Source organism: Solea solea, chromosome 2 (assembly GCF_958295425.1).
Source record: "Solea solea chromosome 2, fSolSol10.1, whole genome shotgun sequence".
Classification (NCBI taxonomy): domain Eukaryota; kingdom Metazoa; phylum Chordata; class Actinopteri; order Pleuronectiformes; family Soleidae; genus Solea; species Solea solea.
Genome location: NC_081135.1, coordinates 217,501 through 240,000, shown reverse-complemented (window position 1 = coordinate 240,000; position 22,500 = coordinate 217,501). Strand labels below are relative to the sequence as shown.

General features: G+C 45.8%; 2 protein-coding genes across 2 annotated transcripts in view; one reads left to right on the top strand and one right to left on the bottom strand.

The window, feature by feature from the left end:
* Positions 1–118: 118 nt before the first annotated feature.
* LOC131448876 (NLR family CARD domain-containing protein 3-like) lies at positions 119–5,785 on the bottom strand. The gene is made up of 11 exons (XM_058621668.1): positions 5,490–5,785; positions 4,714–4,786; positions 4,485–4,622; positions 3,914–4,042; positions 3,782–3,824; positions 3,493–3,712; positions 1,579–3,379; positions 1,328–1,501; positions 1,069–1,242; positions 853–899; positions 119–766 (listed from the first exon to the last, which is right to left on the bottom strand). The coding sequence occupies exons 3-11, from the start codon at positions 4,613–4,615 to the stop codon at positions 237–239; spliced, it is 3,249 nt and encodes a 1,082-aa protein (XP_058477651.1). The 5' UTR covers positions 4,616–4,622; positions 4,714–4,786; positions 5,490–5,785; the 3' UTR covers positions 119–236.
* A 723-nt stretch (positions 5,786–6,508) lies between these two features.
* LOC131448855 (BCL-6 corepressor-like) overlaps positions 6,509–22,500 on the top strand; it is a 21,565-nt gene continuing 5,573 nt past the window's right edge. The window contains exons 1-9 of the mRNA XM_058621645.1: positions 6,509–6,982; positions 9,124–9,183; positions 10,237–13,761; positions 15,773–16,043; positions 17,365–17,568; positions 18,340–18,552; positions 19,634–19,998; positions 21,420–21,578; positions 21,744–21,910. Coding sequence (XP_058477628.1) covers positions 10,261–13,761; positions 15,773–16,043; positions 17,365–17,568; positions 18,340–18,552; positions 19,634–19,998; positions 21,420–21,578; positions 21,744–21,910 — 4,880 coding nt within the window. The 5' untranslated portion in view covers positions 6,509–6,982; positions 9,124–9,183; positions 10,237–10,260. The remainder of the gene's footprint in view (positions 6,983–9,123; positions 9,184–10,236; positions 13,762–15,772; positions 16,044–17,364; positions 17,569–18,339; positions 18,553–19,633; positions 19,999–21,419; positions 21,579–21,743; positions 21,911–22,500) is intronic.

Genomic DNA, 22,500 nt, shown 5'->3' with positions numbered 1-22,500 from the left:
GTTGAAAATGATAAATAATTGTGTGTGTGTGTGTGTGTGTGCGTGTGCATGCTTCCCGTAGGTGACTGTGTGTCACTACAGGAATTAAACACTGTAAAAAATGACAAACACAAATGAATAAAAACAAAGCTGTAATAAAAACCACCCTAACATGTAGATGTTTAAACCCCGCCCCCTCTGTCCCGTCCGTCTTTCTCTACGTCATCTGAAGGAGGCGGGGCCTGTTTTTGTCTCTGCTACAGTGGACACAGTGACACCGAGGAACCCGACCACCACACTGCAAACCCCGGGACCAGCGGCTCGGTGAAGGTGGTTCTGAAAGTGTGCAGGTGGACAAGCTCGTCGGGAGACACTTGGTAAAAGGACAGCGTCCCCTGTGGACAGTCCACGTACACCGCCACCCTGTGCGAGACACGGGACGAGGCGATGGCCGTGTGAGTGTTGTTGTGGTAGGCGTAGTAGTGACCCTCAGAGCACCGCAGGCTCCATGACCGCTCGTTCCAGCCAAACTCGCAGTCGTCGCTGTCCCCTCGCCGCTTGACCCCCCTGTAACTCACGGACACGTAGACCTTTCCCCGCCACTCCACCTCCCAGTAACACCGGCCAATCAGATCGTCTCTGCACATCATCTGAGGCCAGTGGTCGAACCTGTCCGGGTGATCCGGGTACGACTGCCCCTCCTCCACACGCGACGCCGTTCTGTCACCATCAGACAGTTTGATCTTTGGGTAAACCGTGTTCCTGTCCAGCGAGATCGCACGGGAATCTGACGCAGACAAAGATGGAGTTATCCATTGGTCATGTGACCACTGATAGACAGTGACATCATCACTGATCAGAGAAGATACTTACACTTCCTGAGACCTGGAGTCAGCCAGCGGACACCACCAGGCTCCAAGCTGAGGAGGACAGGGGCGGAGTCAGTACAGCAACATGACACACATTAGTCCTCACTGAGTCCAGTACCTGAGTCAGTATGTGACTACTACTTGAATTTAATTTGGTATCTATCTATCTATCTATCTATCCATCCATCCATCCATCCATCCATCCATCCGAGTCCAGTACCTGAGAGTGTCCAGTCTCCAGCGTGGGTCTTTCTGTGCGGCAGACAGCAGCTCCTCTCCTACGTCACCTATATGGTTGTAGCTCAGGTCCAGTTCTTTCAGGTGAGTGGGGTTGGAGGTCAGAGCCGAGTGCAGAGATACACATCCGTCCGCAGTGAGGAGACAACCTGACAGTCTACAGACACACAACACCATCAGTATGTTACTCAGCTTGGACATGAACTCTGACTGGACTGCAGTGAAACCTGACATGTCCTGACCTGAGAGTCTTGAGTTTACAGTGTGGACTCTTCAGTCCGTCACAGAGCAGCTTCAGGCCAAAGTCCTGCAGGTCATTGTTGCTTAGGTCCAGGTCTCTGAGACTGGAGGGCTGGGAGCTGAGGACCGAAGACAGAGCTTCACAGCTTCTCTCCGAGAGGTTACAGCCACTCAACCTGAAGAGAAGACACATCATGTTATTGTTGTAGCTGCTGAAGACACTGGTGTCTTGATGTTGAGATCATGGACGTACAGAACTGTCTTGGAGGTTTTGGTGACAGGAAGCAGCCTCAGCAGCGCCTCCTCTGAAGCAGAGTACTTCCTGAGGTCAAAGACATCCATGTCTTTTTCTAACGACAGTAAGATGAAGACCAGGGCTGAGAGCTGAGCTGGAGACACTCGGTCGGTGGACAGACGTCCTGATGTCAGGTAATGTTGGATCTCCTCCACCAGAGAACAATCATTGAGTTCATTCAGACAGTGAAACAGGTTGATGCTTCTCTCTGCGGACTGGTTCTTACTGATCTTATCTTTTATGTACTCGACTGTCTCCATGTTGGTCCATGAGCTACTTTCTGTTTGCATCAGCAGGCCACGCAGGAGCTTCTGATTGATCTCCAATGAAAGACCCAGAAGGAAGCGGAGGAACAGGTCCAGGTGTCCATTTGGACTCAGTAAGGCCTTGTCCACAGCACTCTGGTGCAGATATCTTAGTCTGGGTTTGTCTTTAAAGAGTGTGGACCTCCAGGAACTTGATGTTCCTTCTGACACCAGGTTCACTCCTGAGGTGATGAAAGTCAGATGAACATGAAGAGCAGCCAGAAACTCCTGAACACTCAGATGGACAAAGCAGAAGACCTTGTCCTGGTACAGGCCTCGCTCCTCTTTAAAGATCTGAGTGAAAACTCCTGAGTAAACTGAAGCTGCTGTGATATCGATGCCACACTCTGTCAGGTCTGATTCATAGAAGATCAGGTTTCCTTTCTGCAGCTGCTCAAAAGCCAGTTTCCCTAGAGACTCGATCATCTTCCTGTTCTCTGGACTCCAGTGTGGATCTGTCTCAGCTCCTCCATCATATTTGACCACCTTCACTTTGGACTGAACCACCAGGAAGTGGATGTACATCTCAGTCAGGGTCTTGGGCAGTTCTCCTCCATCTCTGGTTTTCAGCATGTTCTCCAGAACTGTTGCAGTGATCCAGCAGAAGACTGGGATGTGGCACATGATGTGGAGGCTTCGTGATGTCTGGATGTGGGAGATGATCCTGCTGGCCTGCTCCTCATCTCTGAACCTCTTCCTGAAGTAGTCCTCCTTCTGTGGGTCCGTGAACCCTCTGACCTCTGTCACCATATCCACACAGTCAGGAGGGATCTGATTGGCTGCTGCAGGTCGTGTGGTTATCCAGAGGCGAGCAGAGGGAAGCAGTTTCCCCCTGATGAGGTTTGTCAGCAGCGCGTCCACTGAGGTGGACGCTGTGACGTCAGTCAGGATCTCAGTGTTGTGGAAGTCCAGAGGAAGTCGACACTCGTCCAGACCGTCAAAGATGAAGACCACCTTAAAGTCTTCAAACCTGCAGATTCCTGCTTCTTTGGTTTCAGTGAAGAAGTGATGGATGAGTTCCACCAAACTGAACTTCTTGTCTTTCAGCACATTCAGCTCTCTGAAGGTGAAGGGGAACGTGAAGTGTACGTCCTGGTTGCTTTTGTCTTCAGCCCAGTCCAGAGTGAACTTCTGTGTTAACACTGTTTTCCCGATGCCAGCCACGCCCTTTGTCATCACTCTTCTGATTGTTCCGCCTCTTTCAGGCGACCCTTTAAAGATATCTTCTAGTCTGACGGTGCTTTCTGCTCGCTCTCGTTTCCTGGTGGACATTTCGATCTGTCTGACCTCGTGTTCTTCGTTGACCTCTCCGGCCACGCCCTCTGTGATGTAGAGTTCAGTGTAGATCTGATTCAGAGGGGTGGGGCTTCCTGCTTTAGCCACGCCTTCAAATACACACTGGTACGTTCTCTTCAGGTTGGACTTGAGAGTCGGCTGGCACATGGCAGGAGATTCTGCAAGAACCAACAAAAACATCAGCCTCCTACACACACATGCTCCGCCTCCTTCCATCCCTGAGCCACTGAGGACAAAGCAACAATAAAACATTGGACATAAATGGTCGTACTGCTCTTCAGACGCTCAGCTAGCTCCTCCTCCTTCATCCATCTGAGGAAGTTCAGTACGATTTTGAGAAATGCGTCTCTGCTGCTCCTCCTCTGCGGTTCCTCCTCCTCCTCCTGCTCCTCCTCCTGACTCCCTGAGCATTCTGGGTAATCTGGACTCAGAACCTTCTGGATGTTCTTCAGCTCCCTCGTCACAAACGTGGAGAGGTTCTGCTGCAACAGCTGCGACAGGAGAACAGCAGCTGAAGAGTCAGCGCCCCACTGCTGGACGTTACTATTACTGTTACTCACCATAAACACAGCGCTCAGGTGTGTGTGGCGCTGCCGCTCCACTCTGAGGAACAATCAAACAATCACCGTGAGTTTGACCAGACTCCGCCCCCTCGCCCGAATCTCATCACGTGTCTGAAAACAAAGTTTCACCTGAGTCCAGAACCATGGACGCCATCTTTAAAACCCACAGGTTCTGACATGGACTGGTGGCTCGTCAAAGAAACACAGCTGGGTTCTGGTTCTGATTCTGGTCTGGAGGACTTGGGTCTCTGCATACATCTGGTAAGATGACAAAGGTTTTGTTTTAAATAAATGAACGTGATTAAAGCCCATAATACCAATAACAACAATAACAATAGTCACAATAATAACAATAATAATAACAACAATAACAATAGTCACAATAATAACAACAACAACAGTAACAGTAGTCACAATAATAACAATAACAATAGTCACAATAATAACAACAATAATAGTCAAAAATAATAATAACAACAATAACAATAGTCACAATAATAACAATAGTCACAATATTAACAACAATAATAATAACAACAATAGCAATAGTCACAATAATAACAACAATAACAATAGTCACAATAACAACAATAACAATAGTCACAATAATAACAACAATAACAACAATAACAATAGTCACAATAATAACAACATAACAACAATAACAATAGTAACAATAACAATGATAACAATCACATACCTTTTATGTGTAAAATTAATGAAATCAGCCATCGAGTGATCACTGCTCAGGGAGACACAGCTGAGTCCAGGTCCAGGTCCAGGTCCAGGTCCTGGTCCTGGTCCTGGTCCAGGTTCCTCACACTGACTCATGACTCAGCTGGAAACACCAAACACTTTTGAATGATTACAAACATTCCAGTATATTTATTCAATAACAGTATCATTGTTATTATAATAATTATTATTACTGTTGTTGTACTGCTACTGTCCACCAGATGGCGCCAGGGTCACAGGGAACGATCTCAACAAACGAACCTGACACTAACGAGATATAAGTTTGACAACATTCAATAAATCTATGAATCAATAAATCTATGAATAAAACAAACAGTGAAAGATCATTGTGTCAGTGTGAGGTGACGTCACAGTGATTATTGATCATTTCCTGTCAAACATTCTGTTCCTTAAGTACCAATAATACTAATACTATTACTATTACTACTACTACTAATACTAATACTATTACTACTACTAATACTATTACTACTACTACTAATACTACTATTAATACTAATACTACTACTACTAATACTATTACTATTACTATTACTACTACTACTACTACTAATACTATTACTACTACTACTAATACTACTATTAATACTAATACTACTACTACTAATACTATTACTATTACTATTACTACTACTACTACTACTAATACTATTACATTACATGTCATTTAGCAGACGATTTTATCCAAAGCGAATTGTAAGTCTTTCGCACACAGGGTACCGGTCTTAACCACTGAGCCTCTCCACCCCTATTACTACTACTAATAATACTAATACTAATACTACTAATACTACTACTACTAATACTATTACTACTACTACTACTAATAATAATAATAATAATACTAGTAATACTACTAATAATACTAATACTACTATTCATGTAACAGAAAGGATGTAGACAAACGCGTCATGCTGTCATGTGTTTGATGTGCACGCGCTCACCTTACCTTCAGCTGAATGCAGAAGAAAAAAACATCTGCGTCACAGAGAAAATCCCGCAAAGTAACACAAACGACGCACAAATGTCGGAGAATAACAACAAAGACAGGATATCCGGTTAACTTCAGTTTAACTTCAGTTTAACTTCAGCTTACCTTCAGTTTAACTTCATCTTAACTTCAGCTTAACTTCAGTTTAACTTCACCTTCACTTCAGACCAGAGGAAAGCAGAGAGTTGCGTTATCTCCATACAGGAGCCCGCCGAGGACAAAAAGTATGAGAAATCTTACAAAATAAAAGACTTTATTTTCCACACATGAAGTGAAAATAATGAGTCATTAGTCACGTGAAGTGTGTGTATGTGTGTGTGTGTGTGTGTGTGTGTGTGTGGGGGGGGGGGGTTGTTTACATGGAACAAATATATTGAATATAATACATTTAATAATATATATACATATAATATATATATATGTATATATATACATATGCAACGAATACAACTGAGCTCTGTTTTTTATAAGTAAAAGACTTTAAATTTGAAATGTGTCTAAATTCACTTGTAAATGACTGAAGTTGCAGTGACAACCTTGTGCCACCAGATGGAGCCACAGCATGAGATGATAAACGGTGACAGGATGACGTCAGAGTGAATCATCCATGATCACACTTTCATATCCATAACATTCAGTTTATCTTCTGGTTTGTTACTAGTATCAGTGGTTAGTAGATACTAGTAGCTTCTCGAGTTAATAGTAGTTAGTGGTAGTTAGTATTGTTAATAGTAGTTAGTGGTAGTTCGTAGCCTACTAGTTAGTAGTAGTTAGCGGTAGTTAGTGATAGTTGTTGTCCTGTGGTTTCCAGTCTGGTCATAGTTACTATGCTGCAGTACCTGGTTCTTAAATTCATTCGCACGCGAGATGGTTTTACTTTGAAATCCAGCACCGGAAACGCTGCGTTAATGACTCTTGACGCACGAGAGAGAGAGAGAGAGTGTGAGAGAGCGAGAGAAAGAGAGAGAGAGAGTGTGAGAGAGCGAGAGAGAGAGAGAGAGAGAGAGAGAGAGAGGATAAAACCCCGCAGACTCAGCGTCTGAGACTAAAAACAGGAAGAAAAGAAACGTGGATTAAAGCGCGTGCTCCGCACGCGACACTCAGGATTATTCCCGTCTCTGGGCGGACATTCACGCGTTTCCCTCTTTTTTATTTTGTTTTTAATTTATTCTTTTTAAATTTTGGAATTTGTATTCTCAACGCGCGCGCACAGAGTTCTCTGGTCACCTTGTTAGTGGCGCGTGCTCAGTATGTCGCAGCGTCACAATTATTCACAAACAGCTGTGTGAGTGTGAGTGTGTGTGCACGTGCGCGTCCACGCCCCCGACGTCCGTTCGTCCTGCCGCCGCACGCGGCAGATCAATGAGGATGGATTTATTATTGACTGTGGCGCGAGGACGTTCAAGAGAAACGTTAGGAAGTGGATTATACTTCACGCACGAGACGCACAGGTGATGTCACTTTTTAAAAGTTCACAAAACTGTTTTTACAACAAATAAAGAAACGTGTGTTTGTTTACAATCTGTTCAGATTATTGAGATTATTTCCCATCAATGCATTTGTTTTTATTCAAATCACAAGATTATGTGTCTTTGTGGTTGTTTTGTGTGTCTTTGTGGTTGTTTTGTGTCTTTGTGGTTTTGTTGTGTGTCTTTGTGGTTTTGTTGTGTGTCTCTGTGGTTGTTTTGTGTTTTGTGTGTCTCTGTGGTTGTTTTGTGTGTCTCTGTGGTTGTTTTGTGTCTCTTTGTGGTTGTTTTGTGTGTCTCTGTGGTTGTTTTGTGTGTCTTTGTGGTTGTTTTGTGTCTTTGTGGTTTTGTTGTGTGTCTCTGTGGTTGTTTTGTGTTTTGTGTGTCTCTGTGGTTGTTTTGTGTGTCTCTGTGGTTGTGTGTGTCTGTGGTTCTTTTGTGTGTCTTTGTGGTTGTTTTGTGTGTCTCTGTGGTTGTTTGTATGTCTCTTTGTGGTTGTTTTGTGTGTCTCTGTGGTTGTTTTGTGTGTCTCTTTGTGGTTGTTTTGTATGTCTCTTTGTGGTTGTTTTGTGTCTCTTTGTGGTTGTTTTGTGTGTCTCCGTGGTTGTTGGTACTCTGGATGACGGGGACAGGCTTGGTTAGCTGCAAGTCTCGAGTCTGGAGCCACAAACTGGCGACCATCCTTGACTACATCCTCACCCGATCACGTGACCTGAGCGACGTCCTTGTAACCAGCAGCATGTCTGGTGCAGTTGACTGCTGGACAGACAACCGGTTCCTCATATCTTGCCTCAGACTCCGACTGCGTAAACTGCCCCTGCCACAACAGACCAGCAAAGAGGGCACGATGCTGAAGATCCCTGCAGTCCAGGAAGACTACTTGAACTATCTCACAGAGCTTCCAAGTGAGGCTCCACCACTGAAACCTCAGCAAGATTCCGTAGAAGTGGACTGGTCCGTGCCACCATCACTAACACTGCAGAGAAAGTAGTCGACTACGCCAGTTGTTCCCATCAATTCTGGTTCGACCAAAATGATGCCGTTATCCACCTGATTGACCAGAAGAGATCTGCCTGCCTCGCATGGGAGAACCGCCCTGCCTGCGCCTGCTTGCAACGTTTCCAAAAGGCCAGGCAGCAGTGCCAGCTAAGGGTTTGAGAGATACAGAACGTCAGGTGGCAAGGCAAAGCAAAAGAGATCCAGTCCTACGTTGACAGCAGAGACACCTGTCAGTGTCTGCGCTCATCGGGTGGGAGGAGCTTAGAAGAGAGACTCAGCCGTGTCAGGTGTGAACAAGTGAACGAGGCTGAGGTCAAATCTTGCTAACTTCACCCTCTCACCTCTGACTTCGAATATCGGTGACATTTCCCAGACGTCAGTGGGGCAGGTAAGAGGCGGAGCATTCAGAGCGATGTCTTGTTTCCTCGCAGCTACGTCTCAGTCGTCTCTTTAGATTCAAACTAAACGAAGAAGTAATGAAGACACACACACACACACACACACACCCACACACACACCCACGCACACACATACAGCTGTCCTTCAATAGTCTGGAGATAAGAGTCGTTATTGAAATCCCCGCTCCCTAACAGCCATCAATTATGTGTGTGTGTGTGTGTTTTGAAAACCTCCCTCCCTCCCTCCCTCCCTCTCTCTCTCTCGCTCTCTCTCTCTCTCTCTCTCTCTCTCGCTCTCTCTCTCTCTCTCTCTGGATTATGAGTGTCTGGGGAAACGAGGTGACGTGCCTTATCTGTTCTGTGGCTCAGCGATAACACACACACACACACAGTGCTACAGATGTGGCGTGTGTGTGTGTATTGAAATGTCTCACTTCTTTGCGAACACTACATTGTAAATCAAACATAGTAGCGTTGTGTTCATGGTGTCCCTCAGGGAACAATGTCAGGACCCTTTTATTTTTTATATTCATGATGAAATTATATTTTGTCAATGTGAATCACACACACATTCACACACTCACACGTAAGTTCAACTGTCTTATTTTGAAATCCTTTGTTCAGATTGAACTCAGTGATACAAAGTGACCACACGAGGCAGCAGAGAGGGAGGTTTGGTTTTTGTGTTGAAGACATTTAAAGACACGTTTGTCTTCTTTGTCTCTGCAGTGACTGAGCATCGTCCTCGAGGCACTCGGTCCCGTCTGAAGCTCACACGCTCACAGCATGGTAAGGTCAAAGGTTACACTTTTACAAAACATTGTAACATGATGTCAAAAGTAACGAAAGAAAACGTCGTAACGTGACGTCAAATGTTGCGAAACAAAAGATGACAGACTGATCAGGTCAGGATGTCACTTCCTGTTTGGTCTTTTTTAATTAAACCCTAAATAAAACATTAAAATCAAACCCTTTACTTTATTATTTAATATTTTCAGACTCTGCCCTGAAATGAATGAATAAATGAGTGAGTGATGAATGAGTGAGTGATGGCCCTGAGGCTCAGAGCCAATCACAGGTGTTCACGACGCCGTGTGACAGGAAATTTAATTAGGCTCTTTTTTCCTCTGTTTTTTCTCTCTCTCTCTCTCTCTGTCTGTTTCTCTCTGTCTGTCTGTTTCTCTCTGTCTGTCTCTCTGACTGTCTGTCGTTTTTCTCTTCTTAAACAAAGTAAATAAAAGACTGAAATGTCAAAGGAATTCACACTTGTTCTCGTCCTCCTGTTCTCCATGTTTGACCTTGAAGGCTGACATTGTGATTCAGTTCTGATCGATAAGATAAATAGAATAATGATAAATATCATTTACACAAAAACTTAGGAAAATTTGTGTGAGTCCTTCAGTTTTTCGTCGTAGGATATGTTTGCAAAGTTTACGTACAACGTTTTCACAGCAGAGAAAAATCTGGCTCAGGTGTGAAATAACATCCGGGGGTGGAGCTGCAGAGGAAAGACACGCCCACTCATGCGCTGTGAATTATCTTGTGTTCTCCCACATTTTCACTCTTTATCCTAAGATCTGGCAAACTGAAAACATATAACGTTATTAACGATATTTGTTGTCTTTTCATCCAGTGGAATGGTTCACTTAAGTTCACTTTGGTTCACTTTGGTTCAGTACGTGTTGTTAGGAATAGAACCAAAATAACAAGCCTCAACTGTTCCATTCTTTGAGGTATCGGAGTAAAATGGTACAGTCCAGTCACCAAATGTCCTTGTGTTAACTTTTGTTGTTGTGGTCTTAATGCTCAGTTCTTACTTTGTCTGTTCTCTGCCTGTTACAGGTGGATGCCAACACATCTTAAAATATGAACCCGCTAGCAGCTCTCAGCATTGACCGCAATGCACTGGTGGGAGACAATCTTCGTCCCCATGGAGGGATTTTCTATCCTGGCATCCACCCTCTCTCTGCTGATAAAGCCCAGGAGCCAGGCACTTCTCTCCCACTTGGCTACAACCTTCTGTACAAACCTGATGTAACCTTGCTGGATGGACAGAAGGCAGCAAATGGATATGGTGGACTGTATAAGAACCCTCCACCAAGGCTGGTTGTCCCAGCTGCAGGGGCTGATGGCCTGGGAATCGACCGCAGAGTTCTTTCTGGTGATAAGCAGTCAGAACCGGGCCTAAATGGCGCTGGAAGTTTTCTGAGACTGCCTTGGATTAGCCCTTATGCAGATGCAACAATGTACCCCTTCCTGGACATGGCTTACAAGGCCTCTTTCTTGTCTCAGCCATCAGCTTTCCTCCACCAGCAATTCCCATACCAACCTTTATGTGCTGCTGGTGCAGGAGGCAGCCCTGGAGAGGAAAGACTTTTCTACTTGCCGCGTTATGCTCCTCCAAATCATATCTCCTCCCCATTGGGCCCTCCAATCAGGATTCCTACAGCCACCCCAGCCCCTGCTGTCCTTTCACCCCTTCCCCACAGCGAGGACAAAGCCTTGCAAGGAAATGGTCCTCGGGTACAACAGGTACAACAGGAACCCTCTGCATTTCGCAATAGTCTACAGATCCACCAGGAGCCCCAAACTCACCCCATAGAGCGACAGCATGGCAGCAGTAGCAGTGGTGATAATAGCGGCATCTGTGTCAGCAGTTCAGCTAGTACTGCTGCCACTGAGTCATCCTCTGTTACCCGTCCTCCATGTTTCGTTCCCCAGTCTGTCAGCGACAGGTGTACAGATCCCCAGAAGCCCATCTACACAAGCACCCCTACATCATCAGCCTCTCGCCCCTTTTACATGATGAGCTTGAACTCTGAGCGCTGCTCTCCCCTGCAGTCAGGCAACAACAATACCAAAGATATCAGCTCAGAATCCTGCAGGGTAGAAAAGAAGCCATTGGTTGACAGAGCTATACCTCAAAAGCAGGCCAGAAATCCGGGGGGAAGAACTTTGGAGCGGTCTGCGAAAGAGTTGGAAGGATTTGCACATGGTTTCCCTGCCAAATTAGAGATGCTGGCTAAACTGGGATATTTACCACCATCTCATTATGGGCCTCTAGCCAGTCAAGACCAGCACTTGACAGAGAGTCTACCCACACCTGTTAGTACTTCAGCAAAGACTCCACATTGTCCAGAAATGGTCGGTACCCTGTCCTCCTCTTGTGGTGCCCCGGGTCCTTCTGCAGGTGTCAGCTCAGACCACAGCAGAGGCTCCCAAATAAATAAAAACAAGAGAGGAGACATTAGTGTTCATCAACCACAGCCTCATAGTTCTCCCCACACACCAACTCAGATGAACAGTAGTCCCAGTCCTGCCTCAGGGGGGAGACCTTCTGCAAGATCACCTTCCTTAAAGTCCAAAGCAGAATGGCCTCAAGTCCATCCCACAGACTTGGAGAAAGGTCTGCCAAATGGCAAAGATGAAACCTACACATGCTCTAGTAAACAGATTTTACCTCCTGCTAAACCAGAGGCTCTGGAGAGCCAACCTCAATCACAGCAGCAGCAGCAGCAGCAGCAGTCTCATGTGGAAAACACTTCCAGACAAATCTTTCATGATTCTTATCTCCCTCCTGGATTAGGGTACACCAACCGCTACATCCCATATTCAGTTGCTGAGAATATGTCTCTGCAACAAATTTCCATACCAGGCAAAGGATCCGTCTACCCCCACCCGGTCTTTCTTGGCAGTAGTAGCTACTATTCACCACACATAGCATCTAAACATGGCCTTCAATATGGAGTGCATCCATATCAAAATTCCCAGGAATATGCTCCAACACCCATGTCGTCTCACCCAGCTCTCAACACCAAAGATCGACTTGAGAGTAGATCAAAGACCAAGGATGAACCTTCACATGATGAACCCTACAGGAACCAGAAGAGGCCAAATTCTGACAGCTCCCACAAGAGTGACAAAGAGAGAGACAATCCGGCGAATCAATCTGTGAAGACGGGTAAAAGTGTCTCTGTTATAAGAGATGACATCATTTGTATTGACCTGGTGCGAGATGAAACAGACGATCTCACCGGTACAGGTGACAATTCCTCCAAACCGTTTGAAAGTGGCACTAACCTCATTCAAGAAATGAAAGCATGTCCTTCAAAGATTCCCCCTACCAGCAAGGCTTCTGAGCACAGCATAGACTCCACACTCCAGATATTTGAACCAAAACCTTATCACAACATTTTGGCAATCCTTCCTACTAAAGAGGAACTCCTAGAGGAGATTCCAGATGAGGAAGATCCACAATGTCCATTCTCTGACATCCCAGAGAAGGACACAATGCGCTGTGCCCGAACCGACCCACAACAGTTTTCAAGAACATGTAAAGTTGAAGCCACTGTTGGACTCGGAGAATTGTTAAGGGGTAGAGCGAGTGGTGGGAATTATGTTCTTGGTGAGAAGAGTGCAAGGAATGAATCTAGGTCAGAAGGCCCAACTTGTAAAAAGACCAGAGATCCAGAGCAAAGCCCTTCCAGAGATGGGACCTTATTGGTTCATGTTAGCAAAGAAAATGGTTGTGGAGATTGTCCAAGTTCAAACATTGTGGAAGCAGTATGTACAGTCACCACAAGCCCAGTTAATGGGAGAAACTTTTATTCAGATGGTCCGGTTTGCACCAGTAAAGGTTCAGCAGGTAGAAATTTAAGTCCTGAAGAACCACTTTGCAGGAGTTTAAATCCCAGGGTTTCAACTGAGGGAGTCACAAAAAACAGGGCCCCTCTTTATGTTCACAACCCAAGAGCTCCAGTCTGTAACAGTGGAGATCATTTTGCCAACAGTAATTTTGTGGGTCCGTGTTGCAAAAATCCAGAGTCGAGAATTTGCCGTGGAAACAACAACCCTGTAGCTCCAAACTGCAGGAGTTTCAATCCACGCGTTACAAATCGTCAAAACCACAACAGAAACATGAGTCTTGGGGTTCCTGTGTGCAGTTCAAGTGGCCCAGTTTGTGGAAATACTGTCTCTAAGAGCCAGTCTTTTGGGAGTAACCAGACCCAGATCCCAGCATGTGGAAACAGTTTTCCTCAGAGCCCGACGTTTCAGCACTTAGCACCCGCTTATCCAACTAATGGAGGATTAAACAGGACGCCCTCTGATTTGATTCCAGAGCCATCATTAAACAGAGACTTTAAATATGAGGCCGGGTTCCCTTCATCCAGCTGTGGAGATGAGAGGATCGACTTCCTGGACAACATGGACGAGGATGAGGGCCCAGGTTGCAGCAAGAACCGTCCGACCAGCCTCACCAAGCGCATCGCCAACTCCTCCGGCTACGTGGGCGACCGCATCAAATGTGTGACCACGGAACTTTACGATGACTCCAGCAAGCTGAGCAGGGAGCAGAGGGCGCTGCAGGTGAGTTCCTGTCATTCATCTTTCATGCGACAGTGGTGTTGGTCTGGTTTTTGTCTGAACCCCATGCTGGGATTATTCTTTCACACCGATTATGACAGATTATCAATCACTGTGGCACAGATTCTTCACCATTTTGTACCGTTCAGTACGGTACAAAAGTCCTGGGTCTGGCTTGTGTTTCCACTGAGAACAGAACCTTTACTTGTTAGGCGGGGAGTGGGCGGAGTGTGGGCAGGGCCTTGCAGCGTGAATCAACGATATCATAGAACAGAACAATGTGACACAACAGACAACAATGAGGAGTGTCCCAGAGTGTCCCAGAGTGTCCCAGAGTGTCCCCCACATGCCAAATCTCGGTTCTTTCAAGTTCCTGACGTTCATAATCGGATACCGACCAAATGACTTGAACTTTGACCTCTACGTTTATTTTTCAGCATGGTTTAAAAACGTGGCTCAGATTTTATTATGATTGTGTATCTGGTCTGAGGAGAAGACAGTCCTCCTCCTCTTCCTCCTCGTCCTCTTTCATCATTTCTGTGAAACCATGAACCATTCATTTAACTCTTCTGTCATCATCCTCTCATCATGTGTTCATCTCGTCACCGTAACTCTTAGACTGTTTGTGACGTCAGCTTCACATGACTGTGATTCTTAAACCTTTCTTTTATTGTGAAAGTGCAGCCTTGTTGTCTTCCTGTTTGTGTCTCCTGAAGGACGTGGTGTGAGCTCACGAGTTACCGCTGAAATGAACTCGTACGTCCTTGTGCTGCGTCTCAGCGGCGGGAGATGGATTTGTGATCATTTCACGGGCCATTAATTTTTAAAATGGGTTTGTGGTCAGAGTGAGAAATGCTGCACACACACACACACACACACACACACACCCGCACACACACACGCACGCACGCACACACACACACGGACGCACGCACACACACGGATGCACACACACGCACACACGCATGCACACACACACACACGCACGCTTACACACATGCACACACACACGCACACAAGCATGCATACCAGCATGCACACACACACACGCATGCACACACACACACACCCTTACCGACAGTTACAAGAGCTGAAGAAAACAAACACACAAGTTCTTATCCAGACGTCACAGCTACTGTCACAGAACACCTTTGAAAACTGGGATTGTGTTTTAGTGTGGACAAACACAAAATGAGACTTTTACTTTGAAAACTGGGATCATGTTTTAGTGTGGACAAACACAAAATGAGACTTTTACTTTGAAAAGTGGGATCGTGTTTTAGTGTGGTCAAGCACAAAATTAGATTTTTACTTTGAAAACTGGGATCGTGTTTTAGTGTGGACAAACACAAAATGAGACTTTTACTTTGAAAACTGGGATCGTGTTTTAGTGTGGACAAACACAAAATGAGACTTTTACTTTGAAAACTGGGATCGTGTTTTAGTGTGGACAAACACAAAATGAGACTTTTACTTTGAAAACTGGGATTGTGTTTTAGTGTGGACAAACACAAAATTAGACTTTTACTTTGAAAACTGGGATCGTGTTTTAGTGCGGACAAACACAAAATGAGACTTTTACTTTGAAAACTGGGATCGTGTTTTAGTGCGGACAAACACAAAATGAGACTTTTACTTTGAAAAGTGGGATCGTGTTTTAGTGTGGTCAAGCACAAAATTAGATTTTTACTTTGAAAACTGGGATCGTGTTTTAGTGTGGACAAACACAACACGGGACTTTTACTTTGAAAACTGGGATCGTGTTTTAGTGTGGACAAACACAAAATGAGACTTTTACTTTGAAAACTGGGATCGTGTTTTAGTGCGGACAAACACAAAATGAGACTTTTACTTTGAAAACTGGGATTGTGTTTTAGTGTGGACAAACACAAAATTAGACTTTTACTTTGAAAACTGGGATCGTTTTTTTAGTGTGGACAAACTGTGACATTGTGAGGTGACAGGTAAGAAGATGGGCGGAGCCTACTGGTAATTTCTTCCTCTGCTTTTTTAGCGTGCTATGTTACGTTTCTCTGAGCTGGAGCTGAAGGAGAGAGAGGGAGGAAGAGGAGAAGAAGAAGAGGAAGAACGGATGACAGCAGCAGCGGTGGAGACTCGGGAGAAGGAGCTGGCAGGCGGCCAATGGAGAGACAGCGAGGAGGAGGAGGAGGAGGAGGAGGGAAGGACGAAAGAGGGGGGAGAAGGAGGAGGGTGGGAGCGCTGCCAGCTGAGTGACAGGAGGCAAAGAGGAGAAAGACGTTCTTCTGCTGAGACGACTACAAGAGGTGAGAGGACCGTTTTAATCTGTGTCTGTATCGCCACAGATTATACAGAGAACATACGAGAACATCATAAAAAAGTTTTATGGACAAACAACTCATCCATTAATGGATTATGAAAATAATAGTTCTAATCCAGTTGAATCCCTTTGTAATAAAGTGTGAAAAGCCTGAGCTGTACATCGCTGTGTCATCTGCATATAGAGATTAGAGATTATAAATATTATAGAGATTATAGAGGTTATAAAAATATAGATTATATTATATATATATATTTTTCAATTACAAAATACAGAGATTATAAATGCATTAATGTGTGTATCAGTGTCTCAGTTTGATCAAACATCAAAGGGGCGGAACATTCCCAGTAAATTTCCAGAACATTTCTCTGAGACAGAACTTTAGTCTGTGGACACACACACAAACACACACAAACACACACACACACACACACACACACACCCCCAACAATAACATTGTCATGACGACAGGCTTTGATGGCCTGTTGCCATGGTGCATAATGTGGCCACAGGAGAGAGAGACTTTGATCTGTGTGTGTGTGCGTGTGTGTGTGCGTGTGTGTGTGCATGTGTGTGTGTGTGTGAATCTGTGTGTGTGTGCGTGCGCGCGTGTGTGTGAATCTGTGTGTGTGTGTGCGTGTGTGTGCGTGTATCTCTCTGTGTGTGTGTGTGTGTGTATCTGTGTGTGCGCGCGTGTGTGTATCTGTGTGTGTGTGTGTATCTCTGTGTGTGCGCGCGTGTGTGTATCTGTGTGTGTCTATATGTGTGTGTGCGCGCGTGTGTGTATCTGTGTGTGTGTGTGTGTGTGCGAATCTGTGCGTGTGTACATGTGTGTATGTGTGTGTATCTGTGTGTGTGCCCGTGTGTGTGTGTGTGTATCTGTGTGTGTGCACGCATCTGTGTGTATGTATCTGTGTGTGTGTGTGTATTTGTGTGTGTGTGTGTGTGTCTGTGCGTGTGTGTGTATTTGTGTGTGTATCTGTGTCTGTGTGTGTATCTGTGCGTGTGTGTGTATTTGTGTGTGTGTGTGTGTGTGTCTGTGCGTGTGTGTGTATTTGTGTGTGTATCTGTGTCTGTGTGTGTATCTGTGTTTGTGTGTGTATTTGTGTGTGTATCTGTGTCTGTGTGTGTATCTGTGTTTGTGTGTCTGTGTCTATTGTCTGTGTGTGTGTGTATCTGTGTGCGTGTGTGTGTCTGTTGTCTGTGTGTGTCTGTGTGTGTGGGCTCAGGTGGATTTGTGGGTGGAGTCTTGACGAGGTGGATTTGAGTTAAAGGTCAAAGTTCAGCAGAGATATGTATTGTTGCAGGTGCTCAGTTGCTCCGCCCCCTCAGCCTCCTCCTCCGAGGACCAGAGCGTCCCTCAGTGGAGGACAGGAGGCGTGTCTTCAGTCTGGAGCCTTTTCACCAGAGCAGCATCATCATCAGTGGACGTCTGAAGAGAGGGAGGGGCCAGCAGGGGGCGCCGGAGGAGGGGCCTGGAGACAGCAGCAGCAAACTAAAGATGACAGACGGTAAATGATCACATGTCTTTATACGTTGATGATGTTTCAGTGTCTTTGTCTCACATCTTTCTTTGTCTCACATCTGTCGTTTTTTTTGTCTCACATCTGTCGTTTTTGTCCCACGTCTGTCTTTGTCTCACGTCTGTCGTTTTTGTCCCACGTCTGTCTTTGTCTCACGTCTGTCGTTTTTGTCGCACGTCTGTCTTTGTCTCACGTCTGTCTTTCTCTCACGTCTGTCGTTTTTGTCTCACGTCTGCTTTATCTCACGTCTGTCTTTGTCTCACGTTTGTCTTTGTCGCACGTTTGTCTTTGTGTCACGTCTGTCTTTGTCTCACGTCTGTCTTTGTCTCACGTCTGCTTTATCTCACGTCTGTCTTTGTCTCACGTCTGTCTTTTTTCTCACGTTTGTCTTTGTCTCACGTCTGTCTTTGTCTCACGCCTGTCTTTGTCTCACGTCTGTCCTTGTCTCACGACTCTCTTTGTCTCACGTCTGTCGTTTTTGTCTCACGTCTGTCTTTGTCTCATGTCTGTCTTTGTCTCACGTCTGTTTTTGTCTTATGTCTGTTTTTGTCTCACGTCTGTCTTTAACTCACGTCTGTCTTTGTCTCATGTCTGTTTTTGTCTCAAGTCTGTTTTTGTCTCACGTCTGTCTTAAACTCACGTCTGTCTTTGTCTCATGTCTGTCTTTGTCTCACGTCTGTTTTTGTCTCACGTCTGTTTTTGTCTCACGTCTGTGTTTAACGCACGTCTGTCTTTGTCTCACATCTGTCCCACACTCAGACGACGTCAAAAAGCTCGAGGTTTGCATCGAGCTGAGCGGCCTCCAGCTCAACAAGCCACGCCCCCCCGGCCCAAGGCCGCCGCCCACCAAGGGTCGAGGGGAAGACACGGTCGACGGGGAGCTCGGAATGGACGTCCTGGCCGACGTGGAGAGGTCAGAGGTCAGCGGCGGCTGGTGTGAGCCCACGTGTGTGAGGAGAGATGGAGAGACAGGTGAGGACACTGCTGTCTGTCTATGTGTCTGTGTGTGTGCGTCTGTCTGTCTGTCTGTGTGCGTATGACTGTGTGTCTATGTGTCTGTCTGTGTGTGTGTGTCTGTGTGGACATGGACGTGAGATACTGATAATCAAGCTTTTATTTTGAAAGGTTTAAAATCTCTCTCTCGCTGGTCTTTTCCTCTCTGTGATCACTGAAGCGTGATCAGTGTGAGTGAAACGTGTATGTGTGTGAGTGTGTGTGTGCGTGAGTGCGTGTGTGTTTGTGTGTGTGTGAGTGTGAGTGAAACGTGTGAGTGAATCGTGTGTGTGAGTGTGAGTGAAACGTGTATGTGTGTGAGTGTGTGTGTGTGAGTGAAACATGTGAGTGAGTGTGAGTGAAACGTGTGAGTGAATCGTGAGTGTGAGTGAAACGTTTGAGTGTGTGTGAGTGAAACGTGGGAGTGTGTGTGAGTGAAACGTGGGAGTGTGTGTGAGTGAAACGTGTGAGTGTGTCTGAGTGAATCGGTGTGTGTGTGTGTGTGTCTGAGTGAAACGTGTGAGTGAGTGAGTGAAACGTGTGAGTGCGTGTGAGTGAAACGTGTGAGTGAATCGTGTGTGTGAGTGTGAGTGAAACGTGTATGTGTGTGAGTGTGTGTGTGTGAGTGAAACATGTGAGTGAGTGTGAGTGAAACGTGTGAGTGAATCGTGAGTGTGAGTGAAACGTGTGTGTGTGTGTGTGTGTAAGCTCCCTGCAGGCGTCTGCAATTGAAAACAGAAATCTCTCCCCTCCCCCACACTCCCTCGTTCACGCGCTCGCTCGCTCATTCGCAGCTCCACTCAAGCAAGGAGCTTTGTCTCTCTCTCTCTCTCTCTCTCTCTCTCTGTTTCTCTTTGTCTGTCTCTCTGTCTGTCTCTGTCTCTCTGTCTGTCTGTCTCTCACTTTAACTTTAAGTGCTAGTTAAGACTGGTGTCACGTGTGCTAACAACATTAGCTTCAGTGGTGGTGAACATAGTTAGCTTAGCATTGGCTCCTGTTGTGAATAACGTACACAACAACCAGGTTAACGCTAATCCACTTTCTTTCTCTTTCATTCCAGTTCGTCATGTGGCCCCGCCCTCCTCGCCAACTCATCTCCCTCGACAACAGTGCAGCTCCGCCCCCCAGCAAGCACCACCCAGATTGTTTTCCTGCCCCACCTCCTCCCGCCTCCAGGACAAGCATCAGAGGCTAAGGGAAAACTGCAGAGTCTCCGCCTTCCTCCCACCATTACCGCCTCTTCCTCCAATCTCCGCCTCCACCCCGCCTGAGCCGCCTCCCACTCGTTACCATGAGAACGACGACGACGACAACAAGCCAAAGGGAAAACGTCCGTGCAAGACCAAGCACACGGGCGGAGCAACAGTGAGGGAGGAGGAGACACGAGAAAGAGGGAGGGACCACTACAAAGAGTTAGACGCAAAGGTGAGGGAGGAGTCAGGTGAGGTGAGACTCATAGTTAAACTTAAACTCAGACTTAAACTTAAACTCAAACTTAAACTAAGACTTAAACTTAAACTCAGACTTAAACTCAAACTTAAACTAAGACTTAAACCTAAACTCAGACTTAAACTTAAAATCAGACTTAAGCTAAACTCAGATTTAAACTTAAACTCAGACTTAAACTTAAACTCAAACTTAAATTCAAACTTAAACTCAGACTTAAACTAAACCCAGACTTAAACTTAGACTTAAACTTAAACTCAGACTTAAACTTAAACTCAAGTTTAAGTCTGTATGCACACACACATCTGTGTGTATCAGCTGTGTGTGTCTGTTTGTGTGTGTGCGTGTGCATCTGTGTGTGTCTGTGTGTGTGTGTGTGTGTGCACGTAATTCAATTCACTGCAGATTAAAGTGAAGGAGAGAGAGATTGAAGGTTATGGAGGAAGAATAACATTCTTCGTGTGTGTGTGTGTGTGTGTGTGTGAGAGAGTGTGTGCACCACAGTGGCTTGTGCCGTTTTGACAGCTGCTGCACCAGAGATGCCCTCAGGACAACGAGGACACACACACACACACACACACACACACACACACACACACACACACACACATACACAGGCAACGCTCACATCCTGTTTGCTGATGTGTGGCAGCGAGCGGCTTTGTTTGACACACACACACCCACACACACACACTGTCTGGCTGTTGCCGTGGCGTCAGTGATGCAGCTTTTCTTTTTTTCTCTTCCTGCTCCTGATTATCATCAAAGAAAAAACCACTGACGACATCCCAGCGCGGACAAAAGTCTGTCCACGCTGAAAACATGTCAGTCGCAGGCTTTCAAAATAAAAGCCTGTCCGCGCTGAAAACATGTCAGTCGCAGGCTTTCAAAATAAGAGCCTGTCCGTGCTGAAACCAAGTCAGTCGCAGGCTTTCAAAATAAAAGCCTGTCCGCGCTGAAAACATGTCAGTCGCAGGCTTTCAAAATAAAAGCCTGTCCGCGCTGAAAACATGTCAGCCGCAGGCTTTCAAAATAAAAGTTTGTCCGTGTTGAAAACATGTCAGTCGCAGGCTTTCAAAATAAGAGCCTGTCCGTGCTGAAAACATGTCAGTCGCAGGCTTTCAAAATAAAAGCCTGTCCATGCTGAAAACTTGTCCGTCGCAGGCTTTCAAAGTAAAAGCCTTTCCACGCTGAAAACATGTCCGTTGCAGGCTTTCAAAGTAAAAGTCTGTCCGTGCTGAAAACATGTCAGTCCCAGGCTTTCAAAATAAAAGCCTTTGCGCGGTAAAACACGACTAGTTTTCAAAATAAAAGCCTGATTACGCTAAAGCACGACCCTGAAGTTTTCAAAATAAAAGCCTGTCCACACTGAAACACAATCTGTTCTTGTACACACACAGGTGTCTCCAGCGGACTGGTCTTGCTCGCCCGGCCAGCGTTCTCGCTCTCTGCAGAACACACTCTGCGTTCGTCCGGTTCCTCCCGAAGTTCGAAGACTCATCGTCAACAAAAACGCTGGCGAGACGCTGCTGCAGCGCGCCGCCCGCCTGGGATACGAGGTAACAAGACACAAACGCACAGATATATGGACAGGTGAAGGGGGCGGGTCCTCACCACCAGTCCAATCATTTATTCAACTCTGAAGTGAGTGGGCGGGGCTAAACGTAAGCCAGGTACTTTTCAGTTTTTTCAGGAATGGTGTGGTTGTTGTTTCCTGTTTGAAGGAGGTGGTTCTTCACTGTCTGGAGAGACGACTCTGTGACGTCAACCATCGCGATCACGCCGGCTACTGCGCGCTGCACGAGGCCTGTGCCCGAGGCTGGCTGCGAATCGTACGCCACCTGGTGGAACATGGTGCCAATGTCAACTGCAGCGCTCAGGATGGAACCAGGTATGTCATTCTCAGGTTGTCATGGAAACACAATGTTGTATCCTTTATACACTCCTGATCAAAACTTTAAGAGCAGTTGAAAAATTGCAAGAATGTACATTTTGCGCAGTTGGATCTTAAGAAGGTTCTAAGTCGTGCTTCAAAATGCAAAAAGAAGAAATGGGAGTAAAACAAAAAAAAATTGGAGTAAGCAATTTATTGCAAACAACTATTAAAGTGAAATAGGCCGTTCATCAGCTGATCAAAAGTTTAAGACCACAGCCTTTAAAAGCCTTTAAATCTTCAGTCAGGTATCCACACTGTCATGACCTCCTGATGGCAAAGGCAAAAAAGCTTTCTCTCTTTGAACGCGGTTGGATTGTTGAGCTGCATCAGCAAGGCCTCTCACAGCGTGCCATTGCTGCTGAGTTTGGACGCAGTAAGACGGTCATTTTAAACTTCTTCAAAGATCCTGAGGGTTATGGAACAAAAAAGTCAAGTGGTAGACCCAAAAACATTTCACCGGCCCTGAGCCGGATGATCCAAATAGCTGTCCCATAACCATTCGACGGGTTTAGGAACAAAAAACGTCTTCAAAGGCCTCGTCACCT

Bases quoted from the DNA above. Each gene is read 5' to 3' on its own strand.
- LOC131448876 (XM_058621668.1), bottom strand. From the start codon at position 4,615: ATGAGTCAGTGTGAGGAACCTGGACCAGGACCAGGACCAGGACCTGGA. The intron at 1,243-1,327 runs GTCAGGACATGT...GTGTGTCTGTAG, and splicing joins TGTAAACTCAAGACTCTCAG to ACTGTCAGGTTGTCTCCTCA. The intron at 900-1,068 runs GTACTGGACTCG...TGTCCTCCTCAG, and splicing joins TGGAGACTGGACACTCTCAG to CTTGGAGCCTGGTGGTGTCC.